The 26,743-nt window shown below is 36.0% G+C and overlaps 2 protein-coding genes across 2 annotated transcripts; one reads left to right on the top strand and one right to left on the bottom strand.

Moving 5' to 3' along the window:
- Positions 1–1,623: 1,623 nt before the first annotated feature.
- LOC142617618 (uncharacterized) lies at positions 1,624–12,052 on the bottom strand. The gene is made up of 2 exons (XM_075790533.1): positions 11,671–12,052; positions 1,624–2,157 (listed from the first exon to the last, which is right to left on the bottom strand). The coding sequence occupies exons 1-2, from the start codon at positions 12,001–12,003 to the stop codon at positions 1,687–1,689; spliced, it is 804 nt and encodes a 267-aa protein (XP_075646648.1). The 5' UTR covers positions 12,004–12,052; the 3' UTR covers positions 1,624–1,686.
- Positions 12,053–24,752: 12,700 nt separating this feature from the next.
- Positions 24,753–25,865, top strand: LOC142616436 (uncharacterized). Its single transcript, XM_075789294.1, has one exon. It carries the CDS (start codon positions 24,753–24,755, stop codon positions 25,863–25,865), a length of 1,113 nt encoding a protein of 370 aa, XP_075645409.1.
- Positions 25,866–26,743: the final 878 nt, after the last annotated feature.

Genomic DNA, 26,743 nt, shown 5'->3' on the forward strand with positions numbered 1-26,743 from the left:
AACTATATTCAATACCACTATATAAATACAGTTACACTCTAGGCCTTATCTATAAATTATATCCCAAGACTTTATTGTACATGCAACCCCTTTATAAAATATTCGTAGTAATACAAAATCATGAATGTAGACTGCCACTTTGAAAATTATTACATCTTAATCCTTGAGTACCCGGTTTAATCCTTTAAGTTATTCATTATATATTTATGAAATTCAATTCCATAAATATATACTTTAGTAACTCCTTACTAAAGTGGTTGGGCCCAACTCTCTGAATAACCAAACCCATTAAACTTATCTCAATTGAATATTTTGTATCTCCAGGGAATAGTTTGTATCTCCGTTAAGAGACTATGAATTCCATCTTGAAAATACATGTTCCATCAACACTAAATGTGATTGTCCAACATACTGAGATTTTGACCGTGACTAATAGATCTCACTCCTAATATATCAAAGCAACCTACATCTCATGATCAGGTCCATTATTCTTTCAAGATTAAGAGTTCATGTAAATAGAAGTAGTGAAATTTATTATTCATTTGATAGTCGTTAGGAGAATAATAAATCTCACAGCGGGCCAATTCAATATGTCTTAACTCTTAAAACATATCAACATACCAACTAGAAATCTCCATTTCCATGATCAAGACAAATCATCTTAATTGATATGTTATAGTCTTCGCAGATGAAACGTCCAATTTCATTACCGACTACAAACTACATTTTGAGTTTAAAGGAACTTGTGATTTATATCTTCTGTGACTAAATCACATACAATGCATCTCATAGACTAAAGATAATGTCCCATTAGTTTATTTATAAATAATCTCATATAATTAAACAATTTAATTATTTATGACATGCCAATAAATTGGATTTTAGGGCATAAACCCCAACACACACACACACACACACTCATCCTTTTAGAGAGAGAGCTACTCATCCTTAGTGAAAAATCATTCTAACCTCTTCTCCTTCCCTATCTTATTGTCATACCTTGAGAGGAGATTTGTGTCCAAACACAACCCACACCTTTTCAGAGTGTTTTAGAGCTTAGGAAACTTTGAGAATTTGCTAAAAGAAGCCGATGAGGCTTGGCGGATGCAATCAGGCATATTACGGGATCCGGAAAGCTAGACAAGACACGATTCCGAGAAGCCTTGTTGGAGAAGGAGCTTAGAGGGCTTAGGTGCATTAGACAAATTAGGCTTGGAGAGTCTCTTGCTATTCATGTATCCCAATTTTTTATCTAGTAGATCGATTTACCACTTGGAGGGAGGCGGAGAGGTTTTTCGTCAAGTTCTTCGGTTTCCTCTTTGATAACACATCGGTGTATTATCTTGTGTTTGCATCTTTCTTCCCTTACTCTTGTGTTTTACTTTTATAATTGTTGTTCATGTTTATGCACTAGAGTTGTTATCGGTTGATTGCGCATCATTTACTCTTGTTCCGCACTTAGATAAGTTAGAGTAAAAGTAATCGAGTCATAATCTTTTTATTTGAGGGTCTAAACAAGCTCTTGTGTATTCACACAAATCCGAGCTTTTATAACCATTGGTAACTATCCTAACTCCACTTTGGTGCTCACTTATCAAACAACAAATCTTTACAATACGAATCTAAAAACAAAAATATCAATCTTCAAAAATATATCTTCAAACTATCAATCTTTTAACTGAGTTTTTAGAAAATATATGGAATGAGAGCCTTAACATCCTTGGGAAAATTTTCAAATTTTGAGAGATACCATCTCCTGGTGGCATAACTCCTTCCCATCAAGTAAAAAATAGTTCCTAAAGTGAAGGAGAATGCATATAGCGTTTGGGAGATAAAAGAGATCCCTAAGAAATCTATAATTTCAAAAAGATAATGTGGGCATATCACTAAGTCAAACAAACCACCCTTTGGAATCCTATATTCTTTGTCACCTTTTCCCCTCAGTTTAGAGAGAAGGTAATGATGGTAAAAATTGCCACTAATTCCTATAAGAAACAACAAGATTCCAGGATACTTCAGATCAACTGGTGGCTCTGAAATGTCTTGTGATAGGTGCTGAGCATAAATCATGCCTGCAGTGTACGTGAAATAGCCAAGAGAGATAGTAATTGCAGAATCAAGCATCATCCCGCCGCTGTATTGGTGAACAACTAGCACCTATAAAACAGGGTGAAGTATTTAAGTATTTAATCAAGTACGAAATCAAACGAGAAAACACTAAATTGACTGCCTTTATATATATTAGATCTTTTTCTTTTCTTTTTTTAAGTTTCTTATTACTATTTGTTAACGTACACTCATATGTGGGCTTGGCCCATTTAGATCACTTACTTGTACTGCACACTGTACTACTTGTACTGCACTCATATTTACTCGTACAACACTCATATACCTCCTATATAAAGACACTCATGTATATTATTTTATTTGAGAAATACAATACTGTTCAATTCAGTATTTCTAACATGGTATCAGAGCCACTGCTCTGACCTTTTCTTAGCAGTCTTGTCTTTATTGGTGTAACTCCGTTCTCAATATTGCTTCCGCTGTCACGACAACTGCCGCAGCTTTTCGCCGTTGAACCTTCGAGTCTTCCAGACATCGTCCTCAGGTTCCGGACCTACAGCAGCCGCCGTTGAGGAGTCCGAACACTGCAAAGACCACTGCCTTTTTCGGCACCGCCGTGAATATTGCTCCGAAAAATTTTCCGAAGGTACCACGAAGATCGTCTTGCTCCGATCTATCTTTTCGTGAAAACCTCACAGTCATCGGAGTCTCCACGCGCCCTCACGAGCCGCCAGAAGTTTCTGCACTGCAGTTCACGCGCCCACGCGCCTCCACGTGCCGAACCGAGCCGCCACGCGCTGCCACGCGCCGCCACGCGCTGCTCACGCTCCTTCACGCGCCATACTGATCCTGCTGACATCAGCCCTAGCCACGTCATCTGCCACGTCATCTGCCACGTCAGCAAGCCACGTTAGCCTGCCACGTCAGCTACAGTTGACTTTGACCGTTGACTTTTCTGGAGTTGACTTTTTTTCAATCCAGGTTCTCCTTACTCAGTTTTTCGCGTAGATTTCATTTTTGCAGTCTGTTTTTACATATTGTGTCTCTAAATGGATAAAAAGGATGTTTTTCTTCCTCACCCCATCAATACTGTATTGGAGGGGACTAGGAATTACTTATCTTGGTCTCAAGCTATGTGCAGTTTCCTTAAGGGTCGTATGCTCTGGCATTATTGCACTGGTGCAATCACTATTCCTGTGAAGGGGGCAAGTGAAGAAGATGTTGCTTTTCTCAATCGCATGATTGAATGGGATAGTCACAATCACATGATCCTCACATGGATTCGAAATACTTCTATTCCCTCCATCTCCAATTTGCGGGGCAGCTTTGATGATGCGAAATCAGCATGGGATATGTTGGCCAAAAGATACTCTACCACACACGGATCCATGAAATATTAGTTAGTGGTTGAATTGCATCAACTCAGGCAAGAACCGGGGCAGTCCATCAATGACTACTATGATCAGCTTCGCTTCATTTGGGACCAAATTGACCTTTCTGATCCAACTTGGGCATGCTCAAAAGATGCCCAACAATATGCTGCTATTAGAGATGAATTTCGTCTCTATGAGTTCCTGATGTCACTCCACAAGGACTATGAGCCCATTCGAGGTCAGCTTCTGAATCGTTGTCCTCCTCCATCTCTTGATACTGCTGTGAATGAGTTAGTCAGAGAAGAAGCTCGCCTTGCAACTCTTCGAGCCCAGGATAAGTTTAATGTTCTGGCCCTTACTCCTTCCATAGAGCAACCTCAGCACTCAGGCGATTCTTCTAGCTCTAGCAATCGTCGCAGACAGACCAATAAAAAGTTCTGCAACTATTGCAAGCGCCCTGGCCACACTATTGAGACTTGTTACCGTCGCAACAAATCTACTGCTGCAGTTGCTAACACTGAGTCTACTCCGCCAATGCCTCCCATTTCAGTTGAGTCCCAGTCTTCTGGATCCACTATCAACCTCTCACCCACTACCTACAGGAGATCATAGCTTAAGCTGTTCGTATGGCTGGTAATGCATCTCTTTCCACTGCTCTCTCAGTTTTACCTGGTAAGTCTCAAACTTGGCTTTTTGATTCTGCCTGTTTCAATCACATGACACCTCACTCGTCCTTATTCTCCAAACTTAACCCTGCTCCACATCCCCTCAATATTCACATAGCTGATGGTTCCACCATGCATGGGAATAGTCTTGGTTTTGTTTCAACCTCCAACCTCTCTGTTCCTGGGGTCTACCATGTTCCTGACCTATCCTATAATTTGTGTTCTGTGGGACAATTAGCTGAACTAGGTTATCGCCTTATTTTTTACTATTCTGGGTGTATTGTGCAGGATCCGAGGACGGGGCAAGAGCTTGGGACTGGCCCTAGAGTTGGGCGTATGTTTCCAGTGGATAATCTTCATCTTCCAACTCGTTGCTCCAGTGTCACGTTGCCGCCGCTGCCGCCGCGGTGTCTTCCCTACCTTCTCTCTCACTTTGGCACTCTCGTCTTGGTCATGCACCCTCTTCTCGGGTACAACAGCTTAGCTTCTAAGGGTTTGTTAGGTTCTCGTGTCCAAAGACAATTTTGATTGTACTTCATGCCATTAGGAAAACAAACAAATTTTTTATCTTTTAATAATAATGATTCTATTTCTAATAGTATCTTTGAGTTAATTCATTCTGATGTTTGGGGACCTTCTCCTGTTGCTAGTATTGGTGGATCTCGATATTTTGTTGTTTTCATCGATGATTATTCTCGTTACAGTTGGATATTTCCTATGAAATCTCGTTCTGAAATTTTGCCAATATACAGTAACTTTGCAAAAATGGTTGAAACCCAATTCTCCAAAAGAATTAAAATATTTCGTTCTGATAATGCTCTTGAATACACTCAATATGCTTTTCAAGCTCTGTTACACTCCTATGGCACTGTACATCATCTAACTTGTCCAAGTACCTCTCAGCAAAATGGTCGAGCTGAACGTAAACTTCGTCATATTCTTGACACTGTTCGTACTCTTCTTCTTTCTGCCAAGGTTCGTCCTCCATTCTGGGGTGAAGCTGCTCTTCATGCTGTTCACACCATTAACCGCATTCCAAGCACTGTCATCCATAATCAAACTCCGTATGAACGCCTCTTTGGGTCACCCCCTGACTATCATCACCTTCGCTCTTTTGGATCTGCTTGTTTCGTTCTTCTTCAGTCTCATGAGCACAACAAACTTGAGCCTCGATCTAGACTTTGCTGTTTCCTTGGTTATGGCGAAACACAAAAAGGGTATCGCTGTTATGATCCTGTCTCTCATCGCCTTCGTGTTTCTCGTAATGTTGTCTTCTGGGAACACCGCTTATTTGTTGAACTCTCACATTTTCGTTCTTCCCTCACTACCTCATCTGTACTTGAAGTTTTTCCAGAGGAGTCTCATGTTCCTTCTCCAACTCCAATTGATCCTCCTTTAGACTTTTCTATACAAACACCCGATCCTTTTAATGTCTCTTCTGGCCAGGTCGAAGATGAGCAGATTGATGACGAGCTATCCCAACTCGAGCCTGGGTCCCCCGCTCCTACTCCGCCTGAAGATCCTCCACAAGACCTTCCACCTCCACAAGACATTCCACCTCATCACTCAACCCGGGTAAGATCCATTCCTACACATTTACTTGATTACCATTGTTACACTGCACTTGCTACACTCCACGAGCCTCAAACCTATCGTGAGGCCTCCACTGACCCTTTATGGCAGATTGCAATGAAAGAGGAAATTGATGCATTAACCAAAAACCATACTTGGGACTTAGTTCCTCTCCCTCCTGGACAGTCTATGGTTGGTTGTAAGTGGATCTACAAGATTAAGACTCGCTCAGATGGGTCCATTGAGCGCTATAAGGCTCGTCTTGTTGCAAAAGGTTTTACACAGGAGTATGGGATTGATTATGAAGAGACCTTTGCACCAGTTGCCCGCATCTCATCTGTTCGTGCCCTCCTGGCTGTTGCTGCTACTAGAAAATGGGATCTTTTTCAGATGGATGTTAAAAATGCATTCCTTAATGGGGACTTGAGTGAAGAAGTTTACATGCAACCTCCTCCAGGTCTCTCCATTGACTCCAACACGGTTTGCCGCCTTCGCCGAGCATTGTATGGTCTTAAACAAGCTCCTCGAGCCTGGTTTGCAAAATTTAGCTCTACTATTTCTCGCTTGGGTTACACTGCCAGTCCTTATGATGCCGCCTTATTTCTTCGTCGTACCGATAAAGGCACCATTCTACTTCTTCTATGTGGATGATATGATCATAACTGGTGATGACATTAGTGGCATACAAGAACTCAAGGATTTTCTTAGTCAGCATTTTGAGATGAAAGATCTTGGACATCTTAGCTATTTCTTGGGGCTTGAAATCACTCGATCCTCGATGGTCTTTATATTACTCAAGCCAAGTATGCTTCGATCTTTTGTCTCGTGCTAGACTCACCGACAAGAAAACCGTTGACACCCCGCCGAGCTTAATGCGCATCCGACTCCCTCGGGGGAAACCATTGTCTAATCCTTCTCTTTACGTACAATTAGTTGGCAGCCTAGTTTATCTCACGCTTACTCGTCCAGACATTTCTTATGCCGTTCATCGTCGCCGCATTTGTCCGCTCCACGATCGACTCACTATGCTGCTGTTCTGCACATTCTTCGTTACCTGAAGGACACTCTTTTCCATGGCCTTTTCTACTCAGCTCAATCTCCTCTTGTACTTCGTGCATTCTCTGATGCTGATTGGGCAGGAGATCCCACTGATCGTAGGTCCACCACTGGCTATTGTTTTCTACTTGGCTCTTCCTTAATTTCTTGGCGAAGTAAGAAACAAACCTTTGTGGCCCGCTCCAAGATCGAAGCAGAATATCGTGCTCTTGCTGATACTACATCTGAGCTTCTTTGGTTACGATGGCTTCTTACAGACTTAGGTGTATCTACATCCTCTGCTACACCTCTTTATTGTGATAATCAGAGTGCCATTCACATTGCTCATAATGATGTCTTCCATGAACGGACTAAACATATTGAGATTGATTGTCATTTTATCCGTTATCATCTTGTTCATGGTGCTCTCAAGCTCTTCTCTGTCTCCTCCAAAGATCAACTTGCAGACATCTTCACCAAGTCCTATCCTAAGGGACGCCTTCGTGATTTGGTTGACAACCTCAAGTTGGTCTCACATCCACCTTGAGTTTGAGGGGGGCTGTTAACGTACACTCATATGTGGGCTTGGCCCATTTAGATCACTTACTTGTACTGCACACTGTACTACTTGTACTGCACACTGTACTACTTGTACTGCACTCATATTTACTTGTACATCACTCATATGCCTCCTATATAAAGGCACTCATGTATATTATTTTATTTGAGAAATACAATACTATTCAATTCAGTATTTCTAACACTATTTGTTCCAATTGTCAATAACATAAAATCATCCATTATATTCTCCAAACAAGAATGATCTATAAAATAGAATACGTTTTTTTTTGTAAGACATCAGTATCTTTTCTAGATCACTGTCATGAGCTTCTCCAAACTTATACACAAAATCATTGTCTAACAATAATCTCTTTAAATGATTAAACTTTTCAACTAGGTTTGCTCTTTGAGCAATAAATGTAAATGTCTTTCTTTCATTTTCACCTATCCTTTAAATATTCCGTCTACCTTCCTCTTATATATGCTACAAATACTTGAAAGCATAGTACGTAAAATACGCATAAAATTCGTCATATCACATTTACATAGTTTCTACTTTCTAGAAATTAAAAAATTAAAAAAAAATTTAATTTAGCACGCGAAACAAGAATGCTTCGAAAATACATGTTTCAATAACTAAACATATAAAACATGTGTTGAGCGTTTTCCATATTATACTAATACAAGAATCCTTCAACTTGACTTAAATACTTTAATAAATAGTATAAGGGAAAAGTTAACAGATTTGTTAAGGTATGTCATTAATTATATTCGACAAAGAAATTAATTGTCAAAATTAATATTTTTAGTTACATGTTTTACTATTTACAGTAAACATCAGTATTTTCATATTTTTATTATAATTTTGAAGTTTATAGTCTATTCACCAGATTTTTCTAGAATTCAAATAATTAGATCTTAATATTTATACGAGACAAAAAATAATTGTTGTTATTGTTGTGTATGCGTGTGTGTTTAAGATATTCATTTCTTAAAATAATGTTAGACATTGGTCAAGTTGGTTCAAGTCAAGATTCAAAAACAGTCAAGTTGTAGAAAGAAGATTTTAGAAACTGCCTTGCTTGACCAATTGAGAGAATAGGTTCGACCAGTCGAGATACGTTTTATGTAGATTTTAAATCAAGCCTGAAAGCCCACGAAAGGTTTAGAGTTTGAGTCCAACAATGCTGGGTATAAAAGGAAAACCCTAAATCACGTTTCAGAAGACCTAAAATGACTTGTGACTTACTTGTGTGAGATTTGAGAGGTTTTGTAACCTTCTAACTCAACAAGAATCTACCAGAAAGAAGATCCATATACAAGAACCAGTGAAGACAAGTTGCTGCATACAAGATCAACTATTGCTAATTGTCTAAAGCTTTAAGTGAGATCTTAGAGCCACAAATGGGGGTGTTTGAGCTCAATAAATTCAAATAGAAGAGTCTGTGGATTTGGAGCTGTGTACGGTCACATAAGTAAGTACTATAAGAGATAGTTTTAGATTTAGATTTATTGCCTTGTAAATTGTTTAGGTTAAATCTTCCCCAAGTTTTTTGCCTTAAAATTGGACGGTTCCATTAGTTTTCGTAGGTCATCATATTGCTTGTCTTCTTTACTTTCCTGCACTTAGTAATATGATTGTATGTGTTTAACCTAGATTTGAATAATAAACCTACGTAACAACTTGATTAATTAATTAGGTTAAAAAATTTGAGTATACAAGGGTCTAAATAAACTAACATAGAGTAAAAAACATCATCTCATTCATTGACTTGGTATGCATTTTGCTCTAAACCACAACAAAAAATATATGCTAATATATTATATAATGTTAGTTGTTTTTTTAATAAGGTAGATAATATGAGATGCTTAAATTGGAATATAATAAGAGAAATGACTTACATATACAACCTTTTTGTTTCCTCGAATTTTTCATTCAAATTCATACCTAGTTCGATCGTATGTCTATTTACAATTTTTTTTTTTTTGTTTCCATTTTTTATGTCGTATTTTTACAAAGTATAATAAAATCTTGGATCGAATGAAACATATTTGTATTATGTATCATAGATATTTCGTCCCATATTTATTAGTAACTATGCTTCAAAGTTTGGTAGACTCTTCTTCACAAATATTATATAATCCATTCTTATTTGAAATATTCAATTGATATAATAACCCACAATCAAACGAATCAAATTCATTCAAGGGTATGAGTGGATAAAAAATAATAGAGAAATATAATAATTACTTTTTTTTTTTTTTTGGTCTATTACCTTTATTTTTACCCTTTTACAAAGAATCAAAATCTACAATTATATTCGTATTAAAGGTTAAGCTTAAATTAGACCCCTTGTATCTTTACAATATTGTACCAGTCAATTAGAGCTTACAAATTTTTTTCTAGTTACATTTTTATCAAGTGGTTGGGATCAAATTTAATTTGCCATCCTGTAATTTAGAATGTTGTGTTTCTCCCACTTTAAGGTTATATTCTCTGTAACTTTTCATCCCCAAAGTTATTAAAATCCATACATTTACATTATGTATCTTGGAAAAATAAAATTCCCAAACACATAATAATAATTTTACTATTACAATCTGAATAAATTATACTAGTTAACAAAAAAATAAGCACATTGTCTTTTGTGGGGAAAAAAGGAACAATTAAGCCTCCTAATACATCTAAGTTATATATATATGATGAAGTCATGAAAGTGCTTTGTCTCTTCTTGTTTTGTTTTTTTTTGGGGGGGGGGGGGGGGGGGGCGAAAAAAAAACATAATTGATTATAGAGTGTTTGATGGTAGGGATGGCAATTTAGATCCGGCCCGCGGATACTCGACCCGGCCCGACCCTAATGGGCCGGATTTTACCCAGCCCGATAAAGAATAGGGTCGGGTATGGGTTTTTAAAAAAAAAAACCCGAAGCGGGTTCGGGTCGGGTCCGGGTTTTATAAAAAAATCCGAAACCCGACCCGAAACCCGCCCCGGATAAAAACCCGGTTATGGAGGATAAGACATTTTGTAAGAATTTCTTAGTCTTTTTCATTTGTTAGTTGGAGGATAAGACATTTTGTAATTTCCTAGACTTGTGGGATTTATTTTGTAGCTTTTTAAGTGATTTGTTGATTTAAAATCTTAGTTGTGATTTATTGATTTATGATTAACTTATAATTGGGTTTAATTTGGTTGCCCTATAATGTGGCCTAAATGCCAAATTTTGGCATTTGGGCCATGTTAAATGGCTTAAATAGGCTTGAATATAGGGAAAAAATTTAATGGGCTTCAAAAAAAAAAAATTTTTGTTAGGCTAGATTTGGGCCCAAGAAGATAAACGGGGCCCGGCGGGGCGGGTATGGGCCCCGGGAAAAAAACCCGATTAATAATCGGGCCGGGTCCGGGTTTCGGGTCTTGGCCCGCAGGTCGGGTCTGGGTATGCAAAAACCCGGCCCGAACCCGACCCGTTGCCATTCCTATTTGATGGTCTCATTATTTGCCCTGTTAAAAAAAACTGTTATTAAATAGTAATTATGAAACAACATAATTGTTTTTTTTTTAAAGAAACAAACACATTGGACTATAGGAGAGAGGTAAGGTAATGAGATTCTTATGCAAAGTGTGTATTTGGCACAAATTAAAAGGCCAGTTTTTTTTACTATTCAGCTTATTTTTACTACTATTCATAGGTCTCGTTGTACTTTTTAGTACTATTTATTGGTCTCACTGTACTATTTCAACTACCTTTTAGTTTTATCTACAATACTTTCAACAAAAAAATTTCAGTTTTAGCTAAATAAATTGTTTCCAAAAGATAAGTTGCACTATAAATTTCACTCAAAAGTAGCAAAACACATAAATTAAAGTACAAATTAAAATTGTCAAAACATATAAATAAAAATCAATAAAGTGGGAAGTCGGGATAAATCACATTCTCAAATTAATATAGTACTTTTTCTTTTCTTTTTTGGAGAGAGTTTTAACATATGACGTTCACTCTTGATAGAGAGTTTTTATCATATTAAACTAAAATACCAATTGATTTTTTATGTAAAAAAGGATTGAAATGTTATGTGGTGGACCGATGTGTATGAGATGATAAGCTAATTTTAAAATATTATGTATTTTTGTTGTGTTCTTAAATTTATTATTTACACAAAATTTGTAATAATTGTTGAGTTGTCGTGATTTTAGGTAGAGACAATAAATTAGTGTATTTATGCGTCTAAAATCATTAAGACCTTTTTATCTCAATTGTTTTGAAAAATATTATGACCATTAAAAAAAATTAATTATCTATATGAGTTATTAAAAAAAACAAAAACAGTTGCGATAATTCAACAAAATAAACTTTTGTGTCTGTGTGAAGGAGAGAGATAGAGGGATGGGATTTGTACCTCAAAGATCCTCTTAAAGAAATGAAGGGCTAGAACTGACTTAAGCAATAGAGTTCGGAAATCATGATGTGGGAAAAGCACAAAGGATGTGAGAGCAGCAAGAAACGCCGGAGTATAGAGAAAGAGCATGCCTGTTCTACTAGAAAGTTTAATTTGCTTTGTTGTAGATTTGAGAGAATTTGCATTCCAAAATTTGGAGTAGTTCAAGTGCTTTCCACTTGCTTCCGAGAACCCAACATAAGCAAATGATGCTAAAATGACAACGGCCGTGGCCTTGATGAAAAGTGATGTGGGTGGTCGGAAAATAAAACTCAGGAACACAGACATCACCATGGCTACCCTTTCGAGGTTTGAGCTCTCTCTCTCTCTCTCTCTCTCTCTCTGCAATGTTCTGGAGAAAATGTGATTGGGTTGCTTAATTAGTGCCATATAGAGAAGCTGGGTCCACGTTCATCTCGACTCGTGGCTGCATTGCATTCACACAAAAAGGGAAAACACCAAGGCATTCACATCACATGTGCTAAAACTTTTAAATTTAAACACCTTAAACACTACTTTATTTATTTTAACGCCTTAATTTACGATACACCATACATTAAATTTTCTTTTTTTTATATACAACCCATTAAAATAACATAAACTATCTACTAAAATAATATAAACAACTCAACATATTAATTTCCCTATAACATCTTTCTCTTCCTCTCCAACCCATGAAAATAAACAAATTAAATATTAGCATATCCCTATAGCATTTTGCTAAATTTTTATAGCTTTAACATCTATTATATAAGAAAAGTATCTCCTAAAACAGTCTTATACGACCAATGTCTCACTGATATGTGAGTCCTACACATGTAGGACCTACATGTCAATGAGACATTGGTCTCATGAGACTCTTATACAAGATTTTTCCTTATTATATAATATGCATTGTCTGCTCCACATTGACATCAAGGTGGTCACAAGGCAACGTTAATATCAAGGTGGTCACAAGACCACCCTGACTTGCAATATATATATATATATATATATATATACACTTGCAAAAATAAAAATTATTTACTAAACTAACCTACTGTGACCACCTTAAAAATATGTTGAACACCCTAACTTGAAAATCACAATTATTTGGGTTCAACGAAGATAAGAGTAATGCTATATCTACAACTTATTTACAATAATTTCACAACAAATTTTATGTGATAAACTATTATTGATTCTAATTTGGATCTAATACTAACATCACATTTTTATCCACTAGTAATAGTTTTTCACATAAGATTTGTTGTGACAATATTGTGGACATAACATTTCTCCAAAAATAATTTTGGTCCAACAAACATAATCTTTAACCCCTTTAAAATAAAATAAAAAGCTTAAATAACAATAGAAATTAGTCCACATAAGTCTAGGGTTGTCCAATGGTTCAATGATCTGCCCAATCCAACTGGGTTCGACCAACCCGAAGCCCAGCGAGTGGACCCGAAACCCATAGTCAGTTGGAATCGGGTCTTTCTCTAACAAGAACTAATTATTTAGTTAGGGTAGCAAGTTAAGGGATTAAAAACCCGTATTACCCTACCCGACCGATAATTTCAGATTTTTTAAAAAAAATATTAGGGGTAATTACACTAAGCCCACTTGTAGTTTAGCCCAAAATCACTTTGCCTACCTGTGTTTTAAAAAGTGTCACTTAACTCACCTAAGGTAAGGTCCGTCAATATTCCGTAACCCACCTCACCCTCTGTTGTTAGAAAAACACATTTTAACCCCAAAACATAACATAACACAAATCAAAACACGCTATTTGAAATCTTTTCGTGAGAATGAACATTCATATTCTTCTCTCTTGAACCTCCTCTGATTGAAGTTGTTGGGCTTGAAGTTTTCAATTTTTTGAATATCGAAGCTAAGGCTTTCAGTTTCGGTAAAGAAAAACAAGGTATGTGTTAACATCTCTTTGGACTCACATACAGGTTCTTAAGGGTTTTTTTCACAAAATTTGTGAATATTACATGGTTAAATTTGTGCATTTGGTTATTTATATGTAGAATTGATTAGGAAGTTTAGAAAATATTATTATGGATGTTTCTAAATGTGTATACTACACAAAATCAAGTGTTTTTTTTATGATTATGGTCATTTATGTATTGTGGTTTGTGTGGTCCCTAGGAATTTGATGGGAAAATGTTTTTGCATGTGCTATATGTGGTCTCTTATCCGTGTGTTGTCTCCCAAAAACCAAACAAGTACTATTAAAATGCACTTTATGTATATGTCTGTTGGTCTTGTTGTCTTTATCTATTTTTCAGTATGTAAACAATCTCATTATTTGATTTGTAGATGGATGATTTCACATTTGATTTTGTGGTTAATGTTGGGGGATGTTTTGTGTGGAACTTAGACCTACAATATGTAGGTGGGACTATACGTAGATTGTTAGATGTTGACCCTGACAAATTGTGTTACTATGAAATATGAGATATATGTTCTGAGGTTGGGGCTCCTATAAGCAGAAGGTATCAATATTTAATTCCTGGAGGTGATTTGGAGCGTGGATTAAGGCACATAAATTCAAATGATGATATGGTGTACATGTGTGCAATTCATAGGGAATGGCCAATTGACACAATTACACTCTATATGGACATTGATATGATGCTACTGCTATTGAACATCTTGAACATCGTGTTCAAGAGGAGGTGTAGTTGTAAATGGAGGGTTAGGGATTATTGCAATTGAAGGTGAGAGGGTAGCTGCAACTGATGGAAGGGGAGGGGTAGTTGATGTTGAAGGAGAAAGTGTAACTTATGATGGAGAGTCTCCTGTAGCTGCTGATAGAGGGAGAGGGTGGCTCATGATACTTTGGAGAGTGATGACGATGAAGGCATAGTGGATGAAGAAGAAGATGAAGAACATGATGAAGTTGGTGGTTTAGAGGTTGAAGATCATAATGGATCAGGTGGTGTGGATTATGATTGGATATATGAAGGCTTAGAAGGGGAAGACTTTGGTGATGACATTTTTGTAGATACAACGACTGTTCCACTAGAGTCAAGCAATGCACCCCATGCAATCCCACAATCAAGTGATGCACCCCATGCAGCCCCACAAAATAGTGAATGGACTGAGCTAGCTAGTGTGGATCATACTGAGTGGATTGAGCCAACTCTTGAGAATGACTTGGTAAGCATGGATGGGTCTGATGATGAGTAGATACCTAAGCAACCATAGTTTAATGCTAAAAGTGACATGAGAAATGTTGTATTGAAGAAGGAGATGAAGTTTCCTAATGAAAAGGTGTTCAGAGTTGCTTTGAGGGTGTATGTAATAAAAAATAAATAAATAAACCTATTGCTATCAAAATCAAGTTGAATGAGAGGACCAAAATTTCAGTTCATTACAAGAATGAGGGTGGATGGAGATTCTATGCATCAATGATAAGCGAAGAGCTAACATTTCCAATAAAGAAATTAACTACTAATTTTACTTGCCCTAAATCATTTAAAAACAAACAAGCAACATCAATTTATATTGCAAAGAAGTTCCTGGAGGATTTTGGTAAAAATCCAAATTGGGAGGTGTTTGGTGTGCACAACCACGTTTTGCAGAATTTATTTGTAAACCTAAGTGTTAACCAAGTGTATAGATCAAAGAAGAAAGCCAAGGATTTGATCAATGGAGATGAGTAGCTGCAGTATGGTTTCCTTAGGGACTATGCATAGATGATAACCACTACAAATGTTGGAAGTAGAGTTATATTTCAAACAGAAATGGATGATGAGAATTCCTAACCAAAATTTAAGAGGATGTATGTTAGGTACAATGCTCAGATTGTAGGTTTTTTAGGTGGCTGTAGGCCATTTATTGGTTTGGATGGTTGTTATTTGAAGGGAAGATTTGGTGGGCAATTACTATCTATCACTGTCAAGGTTGCAAATGACGACATATTTCCAGTTGCCATGGCTATTGTGGAACAGAAAAACAAGGACTCTTGGATTTTTTTTTTTTTTTAGAGTTGTTTGCTGATGATATTATGAGTCTAGAAGAGCTTCAGTTGGTCTTTATTTTTGATAGACAGAAGGTATGAAACTGTACCTTAGTTCACACACGATTTACATAGTTGGTTAGTTGCACTAATATGTTTTATTTGTTTGTTTACCAGGGACTTATACCTGCAATAGAGACATTATTCCCTACTGTGGAGCACATATACAACAATTTCAAAGTCAACCATGAGGAATTAAAATTGAAGGATGCATTGTGGTTCTTAGAGTTATTTCCCTTTGGATCTCATATCGTAGCAAGCCTTTGATGCACTAATGAAGTATCGGGCTACTCAACCAAAAAAACCTCCAGCACCTCAAATGATTTGTCCTCAAGTTAGGTGGACTCCGACTCTTGAAAGTTGGTATAAAATAAATTTCAATGGCTCTATGTTTCAGGATAAAGGAAGAGCAGGTATTGGGGTGATAATCTAGGATAGTCATGGCGTCTTTATCGCAGAATATATAGCTACCTCACTCAATTGTGGAGTTGGAAGCAGTTGCAGCTAGTAGAGCTCTTGAATTTTCCCTTGAGTTGGGCTTTGAAAAAGAAATTCTTGAGGGCAACTCGGAGATTGTTATGAATACCTTAAAGAATGATTCTCCATCATTAGCTTCTTTTGGTCTTTTAATATGGGATGCTCAATTCTTTGCAAATGGGTTTAATTGCATTAGGTTTTCACATGTCGGGGGAGATGGTGATTCTGTAGCTCACAGCTTAGCTAAACATACATGTCATGTCAGTGGTTTTTTTGTTTGGATGGAGGATATTCCACTCCACACTTACACTGTTTATCAGGCAGATTTGCCTATTTATTAATGAAATTCAAAGTTTTCTTTCTCAAAAAAAAAAAAAAATGTTAATCTAGTGGTTTTATCTATCAAGGCTTATTTTATTGAATTAATCAATAGGACTTTGCCCATTTAACCAAAATGTTTAATTGGGTTGGATAAAAAATTACTCAAATTAGATGGGTCATAGACGGGTTAATGAATTTGAGTAAAAATTACCACCAAAAGAGAGTAGGCCTGAGACGGTCATGCAAGAAGGAGAGAGTTGAGCCTATCAAAACAGAAAGAGAGGAGTTATATTTGTGCAGTTGTTTAATATGAGGAGAAAGAGTGATGGAATTAAATAATAATAATAATAATAATAATAATAATAATAATAAAATAAATAATTAGTGGGATAGATGTGCTACCGCGCTGCTTAAATTTGAAGGTTCTGACAGCAAATGTAAAAATTTTGTTAACATTGTAGCATTAAAAATGCCTGAATGTGGGATGATTTTGTCACTTTTTAATGAACAATAATATGCATTTTACATTTTGGAAGGTTTTGAATGTCCAAATTGGAATTCTCAATAAGCTGAGACTTTCCAGTTTGCTAAATAGGTACAAAAATAAAGTTCAAAATTGCTAATTTGATTGGACAATTAAAATGAGAATAAGTATACTTAGAGCATTATAACTCAACTAGTTGGCAGTTGGCACTTCCTAATTTTTCCAAAATATCAAAGATTCAAATCTTGTCCACCCTTAGTAACCATCAAATTACCAAAAACACAATGAGAACCAAAACTATTTGATATTAATTGGATAACTCCTTTTCTTTTCACTTTCTTAATATATAGTGGATATTCAACTAAAACTGTTGCAATTTTGTGATTTTGTATAGGACTGTCTTAGTTGTCACTTTGTAATCAGGTAGGGTGATTTATATTCACAATATTTTTATAATACTTTGATTACTTTCACAATAAATTATAAGTGATAAGCTATTACGGGTTGTTATCAATGAAAAAAAATCAATGGTAAGTTTAAATTAGACTAATAACAAATTATCACCTATAATTTATTGTGAAAATATTATAAAAATATTGTAACCTATCGTTTCTCTTTATTTTGGAATTAAAATTTAAAAAGAAGACATGCTAGGTAGTAGGTACTTGAGAAAAATTCTCACAGAATTTTGAATAGTGAGTAAAAGCATCAACATTGCTTGCGGTTAAATAGCTCTTTAGTTATTTTACCACTTCAAACTCCAATTTAGTGCCCAACATTGATGGAGCCAAAGGCAAAAAAAATTTGCCTTCTTCCTTCAGTAAACTGCCAAAGACTAATAGTTCACTATAGCAAGAAGGCATAAAAAAATTTATTTTATCACTTAGTTGGGTTTCATGGCAAAGAGGAAGAGAGAGGAAGTGAGAAAAAAATTAATATAAAAATGCATAATGTGTGGTTAATGGTAAAAATAAGACCATTGATGTAGAGTGTGTTATGTATTAAAATAAATAAAGTAATTTTTTGAGTTATTAAATGCTAAAATTTTTAACTCTATTAATATAGAAATCAAGCAAATTTTAAATGTGATCTTAAAAAGAATCTCTCCTCCAGCCAATAGGTATCAATCACAATCCTATCGACCAATAGGTGAGTGCCATCTCACACTTATCCCTGCTGCTTTCTTTTTCATTCTTTTTTTTTTTTTCTTTTTTGTTTTTCTTTACTTCAAACTCTCCCGCTACTTTAAGTAACAGAACACTCTCTCTGTTTCGTTGTTCTTTCTTGTTTCATTTTTCATACGCCCACAAAAACCTTCCATCTTCTCCTTGTTCTTGGTGTTCCGTCTCTTTTCTTTTGGTCTCTGTCATATTTTTTCTTTGCTCTTCTTTTTTTCCTTTAAAACCCTTTGTTTCTTGTGATTCACAACCTCTATGGCTAAGACACCCTCTCTACGGCCTCATCTGATCTCTTGTGTTCACCACCTTGCTCGTCTCTGCGGATCTCATGAAACAAGATTTGTGAGAAGAAGACGAAGAAAACGCCGCTGCTGTTGCGGTGTTAGCAATGCTGGCGTTGTTCAAGCACTTCTGGACACTGTTATCAGTGGTCAGATTGCTTATAACGCCTCATTGTTAATATAAAGAGGGTTTTTTTTTTTCCAAGATTTTTTTAACCATTTTTTTGTTCGTAATTTTTGTGAAAGTTTTGAAAGAAAATGAGAAAACAACAACAGTGGATTTCAGAGCAAAACTAGAAGAGTGAATTAGAAAACTGAATTTTATTATGCAGCACATTGAATTGCAGAGCAGAGTACTCTATTTATAGAGTTACAAAAAGATTAAGCCAAAACAGATTAGGCGGTAAAACTAATCCTAACTACTATAACAATCTCTGTAAAATAGATAACAAGATCTGTGATTCATGCTAACTACACTCAGTTATACACATGGAATATTCATTACGAACAGAGTAGAGATGTGGAATACTGGGGCAACACTTAGAACAGAGTAAATCAAGACGCTGCTATTTAAGCTTCAAATATATTAGCTTGAAATGGTGTGAGTTGAATTGGAATGTGACTCTTAGAATTTGAACTTTCCTTTGCTCTTTCAATTTTGTGCTTTATGGTTTTTTAAACTAATCTGTGATATGTTTTGCAGGAATTTTGAAAAGGAAGGATTTCGAAAGATTTATTTTTTGGTAAGTTGATTTATTTTTAATATTAAATCAAATGTTTAAAATATGTTTATATTTCTAATCCCAAACCCTAATTATTGCATTATGTTGTATTTAATCATTCACAATTAAAATGTGTACATGAAATCCAGCTTAAATATCCAAAGCCTATTTCTCTTATTCTTGATTTTCCCTTCATACCATTTCCCTATGGCCTTTGTTTTTGCCTCAGTTCAAATTTTACTTTCTTGGCTGTCAAGTCTCGTATATATGTAACTAGAAATGCTAATGATAATGTGGTTCACAAAGTCACGATTGTGCCCAAAAATGTCTAAATTTTCGACCCTTATGCATATTTTCGAGGTTTATGATAAGATATACACTCTTGTGAGTTTCATCCCCAAAAATGTCTATATTCTTCAAGTTGATTACAAATGTTTGGATCATTTTGCCACCAAAAAGAAAGTTGCCTTCTACAAGCTACATCTAGGGCTGCATCTTTCTCCCCCTCTCAATGTAAGTCTCTCTTCTTCTTCTTCTTCTTCATCTTTGTTTTTTTGGTTTTCTGGTGTTTGCACACTTTAGGCTTGTAAGTAAAGCATTTCACTTGCCCAAATTAATTACATTGATCCCATGGAATCAAATATTCCTACAAACTTTAATTTTAAAATATTTTTAGTTGAGAAAGCAATCGATTGAGTATTTTATAAGTTATCATGCTACTCTTTGAGAAAGTTGTTTTAAAAAATGCATGATTTTTCCCGAGGTTGCCAACACATTCAGGGACTAGGCCTGTTCTACCATTTTGATGTTTTAATCTGACAGACTTAGGCACTATAGTATTTAAGATTATATATTCTTTTTTTTTATAATTCTTTTGGTCTCCCGTAGATGTCCTATTGCACATGTTGGAGAATCTCATTTATTTGCTGATATTGCGGACGCAGTGTACCGGATGATCGTACATGACATGTGAAAGATGACAAATGAAGCGACCTTGCAATGCATCCAAGCTATTATTGAATTTTTGAGGTTTTTATTTTTATTTTTTATTTTTTGGTTTGGTGTAGATAAGCTTGATTGTTCTCCTTGTTTGTAGCTAGGATTTTGTATTTCTCAATTTTCTAAACTGTAAATAGTACTATTAGTATTGGCGGATTATAAGTTTGATTGTTCTCCTTGTTGGAAGCTAGGATTTTGTATTTCTCAACTTTCTAAACTGTAAATAGTAATATTGGTATTTGGTGGATATCTATTTTTCTATTTTTAAAGGTGGCAGTCCTTCCTATCATGTTCTCAAAAAGCTTATTAAGTTAGTGTTTTTGTAACAATCGTGTAGCAAGATGTGCCTCTAATTAATTATTGTTGGAGCATTTTGCATCAACAATTATCCTTGTTGTAACTTTTTCACTATATATTGCATTTTGAAGAATGGTTTGAACTTGGAGGCAGAATTTGATTTTACACTTCTCATGAATGGAAAGAACAATATCTGTGGCTTTGGAGTGATTAATGTGGAGTTCACCAGTTCCAAGCACTCCAAATCTTCTGTGTCTTTTGTGAAAAATCCACCAGTTCCAAGCACTCCAAATCTTCCAAGAAGGAGCAATAAACAGTTCAACACCCTAATAGCCCTGGTCATCAAGTACATGTGAACATAATGACAATAAATCTGGGGGAGACATTAACATTTATTGCTGGAATTTTGCAAAATGAGCCCACACTTCAGTAGCCTTCTCACACTCCCACAATGCATGAATTCTAGTTTCCTCTTTCATATGGCATCCTTCACACCATTGGTCTATTGGTATGTGTCTCCTGGCCAAATTAGCCTCGTGGGCAGAATGTTGTGACAAATCACAAACTCGCCAAGCAAACAATTTAAGCTTCTTTGGTATCCTCATGTCCCAAATAATTACATTCAATTGTGAGTAAAGTTATAATTTCTAATTGTAATAGTTAAAAGATCTTATTGTAATTACTTTTGATCATATGTTAGTTGTAGCATTATCATTTTTGTTCTTGTTTTTTTGTTTTTAATCTCTGTAGGTGATAATAATATTTTGTTTTACCCCTTTTTGGTTAACAGAACAAAAAATCTAATGGATTAAAATTATGATAGGTGCCTATTACACAAAAATGGTTCCAGTTTGTTATGTGGCCATCTTCTCCTCCTTCATAGGGAGAATAACTTGACTTGATAAATTGGTCTAGTCAAAGCCTAAGTTCTTTGGTTTTAGATCTTTTTACAAACCAATTATAATTAATTAGTGAAAATTACATGTGATTTGCTTAGATTTGTACGGGTACATGTTAACCTTAAAATCTTTATCTAGCTATAACTTTTGATATGATGATTTGATTTAAGCATATGATATATTGTTTTGATGGGTTGGCCATTTTAACTTATTGGTTTGGGCTGATTCATGGACTTAGGTTAAGGTGCATGTTGGGTTTGATTTGGACATCAATGGGTTGGTGGATTGGAATGTCCTCTATGACTATAAGTTTGTCCACGTAAGAATTAGCTGTTGGGATTTGGAGGTCTAGTTCATGATAATCCTTAGAAGGAGAATCAGGGTGATGATCTTTATATTTCTTTGGAAGTTGGAACGTTCAATGCTTGGGTCGTCGTTTCTCTCTGTTTCCATCATGTTGTTTACCTCTATACGCCTTTTTTGGTCCCTAACTCATTTGCTTTTTTTTTTTTTGGCTTACTTATCTTATAGCTATACATACACCTCTCTTTTTTCCAATTTTTCCTCACATGAACACGAACAATTCAATTCCCGCCTACACCAAAAACAAATAGATGTCTTGGAGCAAATGTCATAGGTTAAAACCCTCTTAAAAAAAAACACGAACAATTTGGGAATTAGAACTAATACATCGAATTCAAGTAACTAATACATCAATACTTATTTTTTTTAGTTATCTCAATTGGTATGTTAAGTCTTTTCTTGTCGAATAAAAACATGAGATCAAATTTTGTCTACACCAAAATGGAAATTATTAATGAAATAATCTGATAGGGATAAATCCCATAGCAGACGAATCTAATTTGCTAAGTTAATAATAAGCAGTGGTGACATTGAGAGATATGGTCTGGATAGCCTAACAGTCAAAGACCTAGTAGACAGAATCACGTCTTGAACTGAAGACAGAGAGACGGGCGGACCCTTAAAAGTGGGCGAACTCTTTAAAGGGGACAAACTCTTTAAGGTGGATGGACTTGACAAAGATGGGTGGCAAAGCCACGTGGCACCCACATCATCGTAGGCGCCGGGGTCGCCTTTACCTGACGGGTACACATCATCGTAGCATGCTCCTTCATGGACACACGATTGTTCACTCGACGCTTCACTAGAAATTATTACACCTACAAGTGACGGATAAAATCCTAAGACTTTATAGGTCTATATGCACGACGGACGTATAATACTTAAATGAAAAAAGAAAATAAAAGGCATGCACAGGACAGAGAACACTTATAGGTGTACAGTGCAAAAAAGAGATGGAGACGATGTGGTGAACGGACAAGTCGAGAAAACGGATTGACAAATTCTAGCAGGAGATAGTTACACTCTAACTGAAGAAATGATAGTGGAAAGTGGAAATGAATGGGAAAGGCAACATATATATAGGGAAAACGGCACAGAAGACGAAGCGATGCTTTGATCCGAGTAACCAGCCACTAAAATTTTGCCACGTGTACCTTAGCATTTATGGCTCTCAATTGCCTTGTCAATCAAAACACGACTCCCTAGAACTAAGTGAAACCATCACCCCACATGTCCGTTAGGGATACCGAGCGACGGACCCATGGAGTGAGAGGAAAACTGATAGGGATAAATCCCATTGCAGACGAATCCAATTTGCTAAGTTAGTAATAAGCAACGGTGACACCTAGAGGGACAGTCTGGATAGCCTGACAGTTAATGACCTATTAGACGGAATCACGTCTTGAATGGAAGGCAGAGAGACGGATGGACCCTTAAAAGTGGACGGACTCTTTAAAGGGGACGAACTCTTTAAGGTGGGCGGACTCGACGAAGACTGGTGGCAAAGCCACGTGGCACCCACATGGCCTGAGTAGTCTCCAAGGAACCTAATATAGGAATTGTTAGGACATAAGTGGAAGTTTTTATGTACATATGTCATTCAGAATTGGTAAATCCTTTGACAAAACGCGCTTTATTTGTATTTGGGTAAATCTAGGATGGTTTAAATCTTCAAGCAACTTTGTGTTCAAGTCAAGAGTTAAAGTCATGCAAATTTATTCAAGAAACAAGTGAAGAATTACTGTATTTTAAAACTCGACAGATAGCTCGACAGATTGAATCTATCGAGGTTTAAAAGAAACTTTTTCCTCGAAGCTCAACAACAACTCGACAAATAGCCTATTTATCAGGTTTACGAAAATCATATTTCCAGATCTGCTTTCACGCATATCTAGGGGTAGAGCCACGTAGTCCCTTGGGGGGGCCGTGGCCTTGCAAAAAAAAAAAAAAAAAAAATTCATTAGAGTATGTAGGAAAATTAATTGGGCCCCCTCAATGTTAGACATCCAGCCCCCCATACCCATATCTCAACTATTCTCTCAAGCCCCAACTTTAGTTTCTCCCAGGCCCCAGCTTTAGTTTTAGGCCTTATGTACTCCAAATAAAACAAAAAGCTGGCCCACTTACATTTAAATACTCAAAAATCCAAACACTAACAACAAAATTTCACTTTCTCAATCTCATTATCTCAAAAAACCCACCCCACAGAATCCCTTATTCCCTTTACTTCTTTTTTTTCTTTTTCTTTTTTGTCTTCTATGATACACTTTCACTTCCCACTAGTACCACTACCAGCCCCCAAAACTCAGCATCAGTCCTCACATTCCTGAATAAAAAAATAAAAAAAAATCCTGACCAATTTTTTCTTTCTTCTTGCTTTCTAAAACAAATCACCCAGCATATTTCATTATCAAATTTCAGGATTTGGAACTTGGTGACTACTTGGTGAGTTTTCTTCTCTTTCTTAAGCATTAGACTTTCATTTCTTTTTAGTGTCTTTTTTTTATTTTATCAACCATCTACACCTAAATATTCACATGCTCTTTATAATTTCATAGATTTTTAGAGAAATATATGATTGAAGGCATGGGGAGACTGTTTGTAATTAGTCTTGAAGGGAAGATCTACAGTTGTAGGCAATAGGCATTGCCACACAGCCCACACCCATCTTTGCACTTTGTGAAGACAAAGTTTATAAGGTAAAATTGTTTTGATTTATTACCTATTTTTGATTAGTTAGATATCATGTAGCTGTGGGTGTTGTTAAATTGTTTGGTTTATGTTGTGTACCAATACTTGTTTGTTTATTTTTTGTTTTTGTTTGAGGGGTTATTATTAATTAAAGTTATATTGAAAATGGGTTGATTGTTTAAATTATAGTGGAAATTTTTTTTTTTCTTAAGTATGAAAAACATCCATATAACTAAGTAAAAAATTCTAATTAAAATTTTATTTTTTAAAGTTCTTTTCAGGTTAATTTTTGAGTCATATTCTTTAAGCTAAAAGAATTATGAGCAAACGAAAAAAAGTTGATGCATTCTTTAAGAAAAAAGATGTTAGCAATTTAGAAATTAAGATACTTGTGGCTGTAGAAACAAATGTTGATACTTCAATGTCTGATGAGCACCCCTCCAAATGTTCAAGAATTCAATCTGAAGAGATAGATCATAATCCAGGATCACGTAAACAAATATGTGAATTCCCTATCAATAAACAAGATGAAATCCAACGAACTTATCTCAAAGAAGGTCCATATCAACCTGAAAATATAGACTATCCATATAACAATGATACTCATCGTCGTCGATTTCAAGTTTCATGGTTTGAATCACATAGGGGTTGGTTGGAATACTCACCTTCAGTGGATGCGATATATTGTCTACCTTGCTACCTTTTTGGTAAGAAACCAATAGGTCATCCCGGATCAGATGCATTCATTTCAACAGGTTTTAATAATTGGAAAAAGGTGAGTGAACGAATGAATTGTCCTTTAATTTGTCATGTAGGGAAAGATCCAAACTCCCCACATAAAATTGATGTGAAATGTTGCGAGGATTTAAAGAATTATTCACAACATATTGTCAAGCTAATTGAGAAACAAACGTCAAAAGAATTAGAGAATAATCGAGTATGGCTCAAAACCTCAATAAAGTGTGCTCGATGGCTAGCATTCCAAGCTTGTGCTTTTAGAGGTCATGATGAAAGCCTTGATTCAAAAAATAGAGGTAATTTTATTGAATTGATAAAATTTGCATCAACTTTCAATAACAAAGTAGCTAGTGTTGTCTTGGAAATTGCTCCACGAAATGCCAAATATACATCACCCACAATTCAAAAGGAGATTTTGCATATTCTTGCTAGTAATGTGCGAAATGCTATTCGTGAAGAAATTGGAGATGCAAAATTTTGCATTCTCGTTAATGAAGCCCGGGATGAGTCGAAGAGAAAGCAAATGGCCATTATTTTGAGGTTTGTTGAAAAAAATGGTTTCATTAAAGAGCGTTTCTTTCATGTTGTGCATGTTAGAGATACTACTGCGTTGACCCTAAAGAATGAGATTTGTGTTGTCCTTTCTCGTTACAACCTTCACATTGAGAATATTCGAGGTCAAGGGTATGATTAAGCTAGTAATATGCGTGGTGAATGGAATGGATTACAAGCTCTATTTCTTAAAGAATTTCCATATGCTTATTATGTACATTGCATGGCTCATAGGTTGTAATTAGCTTTAGTTACAGCATCTAGAGAAGTAAAAGTTGTTCATCAATTCTTTGATCATTTGACTAATATTATCAATATTGTCGTTGGTTCTAGCAAGCGTAATGATGAATTGCAATATGCTCAAGGGGAACAAATTGAGAATATGATTGCTTCTAATGAAATTGAGACTAGAAGAGGAGCAAACCAAATTGGTACTTTGCAACGGGCTGGAGATACACGTTGGGGATCTCATTTTCACTCTATTTGTAGTTTGATAAAAATGTTTGATGCAACTTGCAAAGTTATCAATACTATCTCTAATGAAGGGGGTAATTATAAACAATGTGGTGATGCCGAGAGAGCTTATTAGGTATTAACATTGATGAGGAATGAAGATACTCCAGATCGTCCATGGTCATCCACACCAGCAGCCGTTTAGAAGAAAGCACACCAGCAGCCGTCCAAAAGAAAGCACCAAGACGGGGCTTACGCAATGGCCGTCCATGGACAAAGACAAACCCACATCACTCATCCAAGGAAAGCGCCCATCCCTGTCCTGAAGGGATTCGTCCTCACGAGGACCCCTGGACGAGAATTTTACACTTGGGAATTATTAAATACATTTCACCACTCCATAATATACGCATAACTTCCGGTGACCATTGTATGAGAAAATATAACTCCTAAATGGTTATGGGAGTTATCCAAGAACCCCCCAACCTCCTCAAATCCAAGGGAGATTACAATTTCAATAATTGTCCTCAGGACACTATATAAACATCATTCAGACCAATAAAAGGT

The sequence above is a fragment of the Castanea sativa genome, chromosome 11, assembly GCF_040712315.1.
Source record: "Castanea sativa cultivar Marrone di Chiusa Pesio chromosome 11, ASM4071231v1".
In the NCBI taxonomy this organism is placed as follows: domain Eukaryota; kingdom Viridiplantae; phylum Streptophyta; class Magnoliopsida; order Fagales; family Fagaceae; genus Castanea; species Castanea sativa.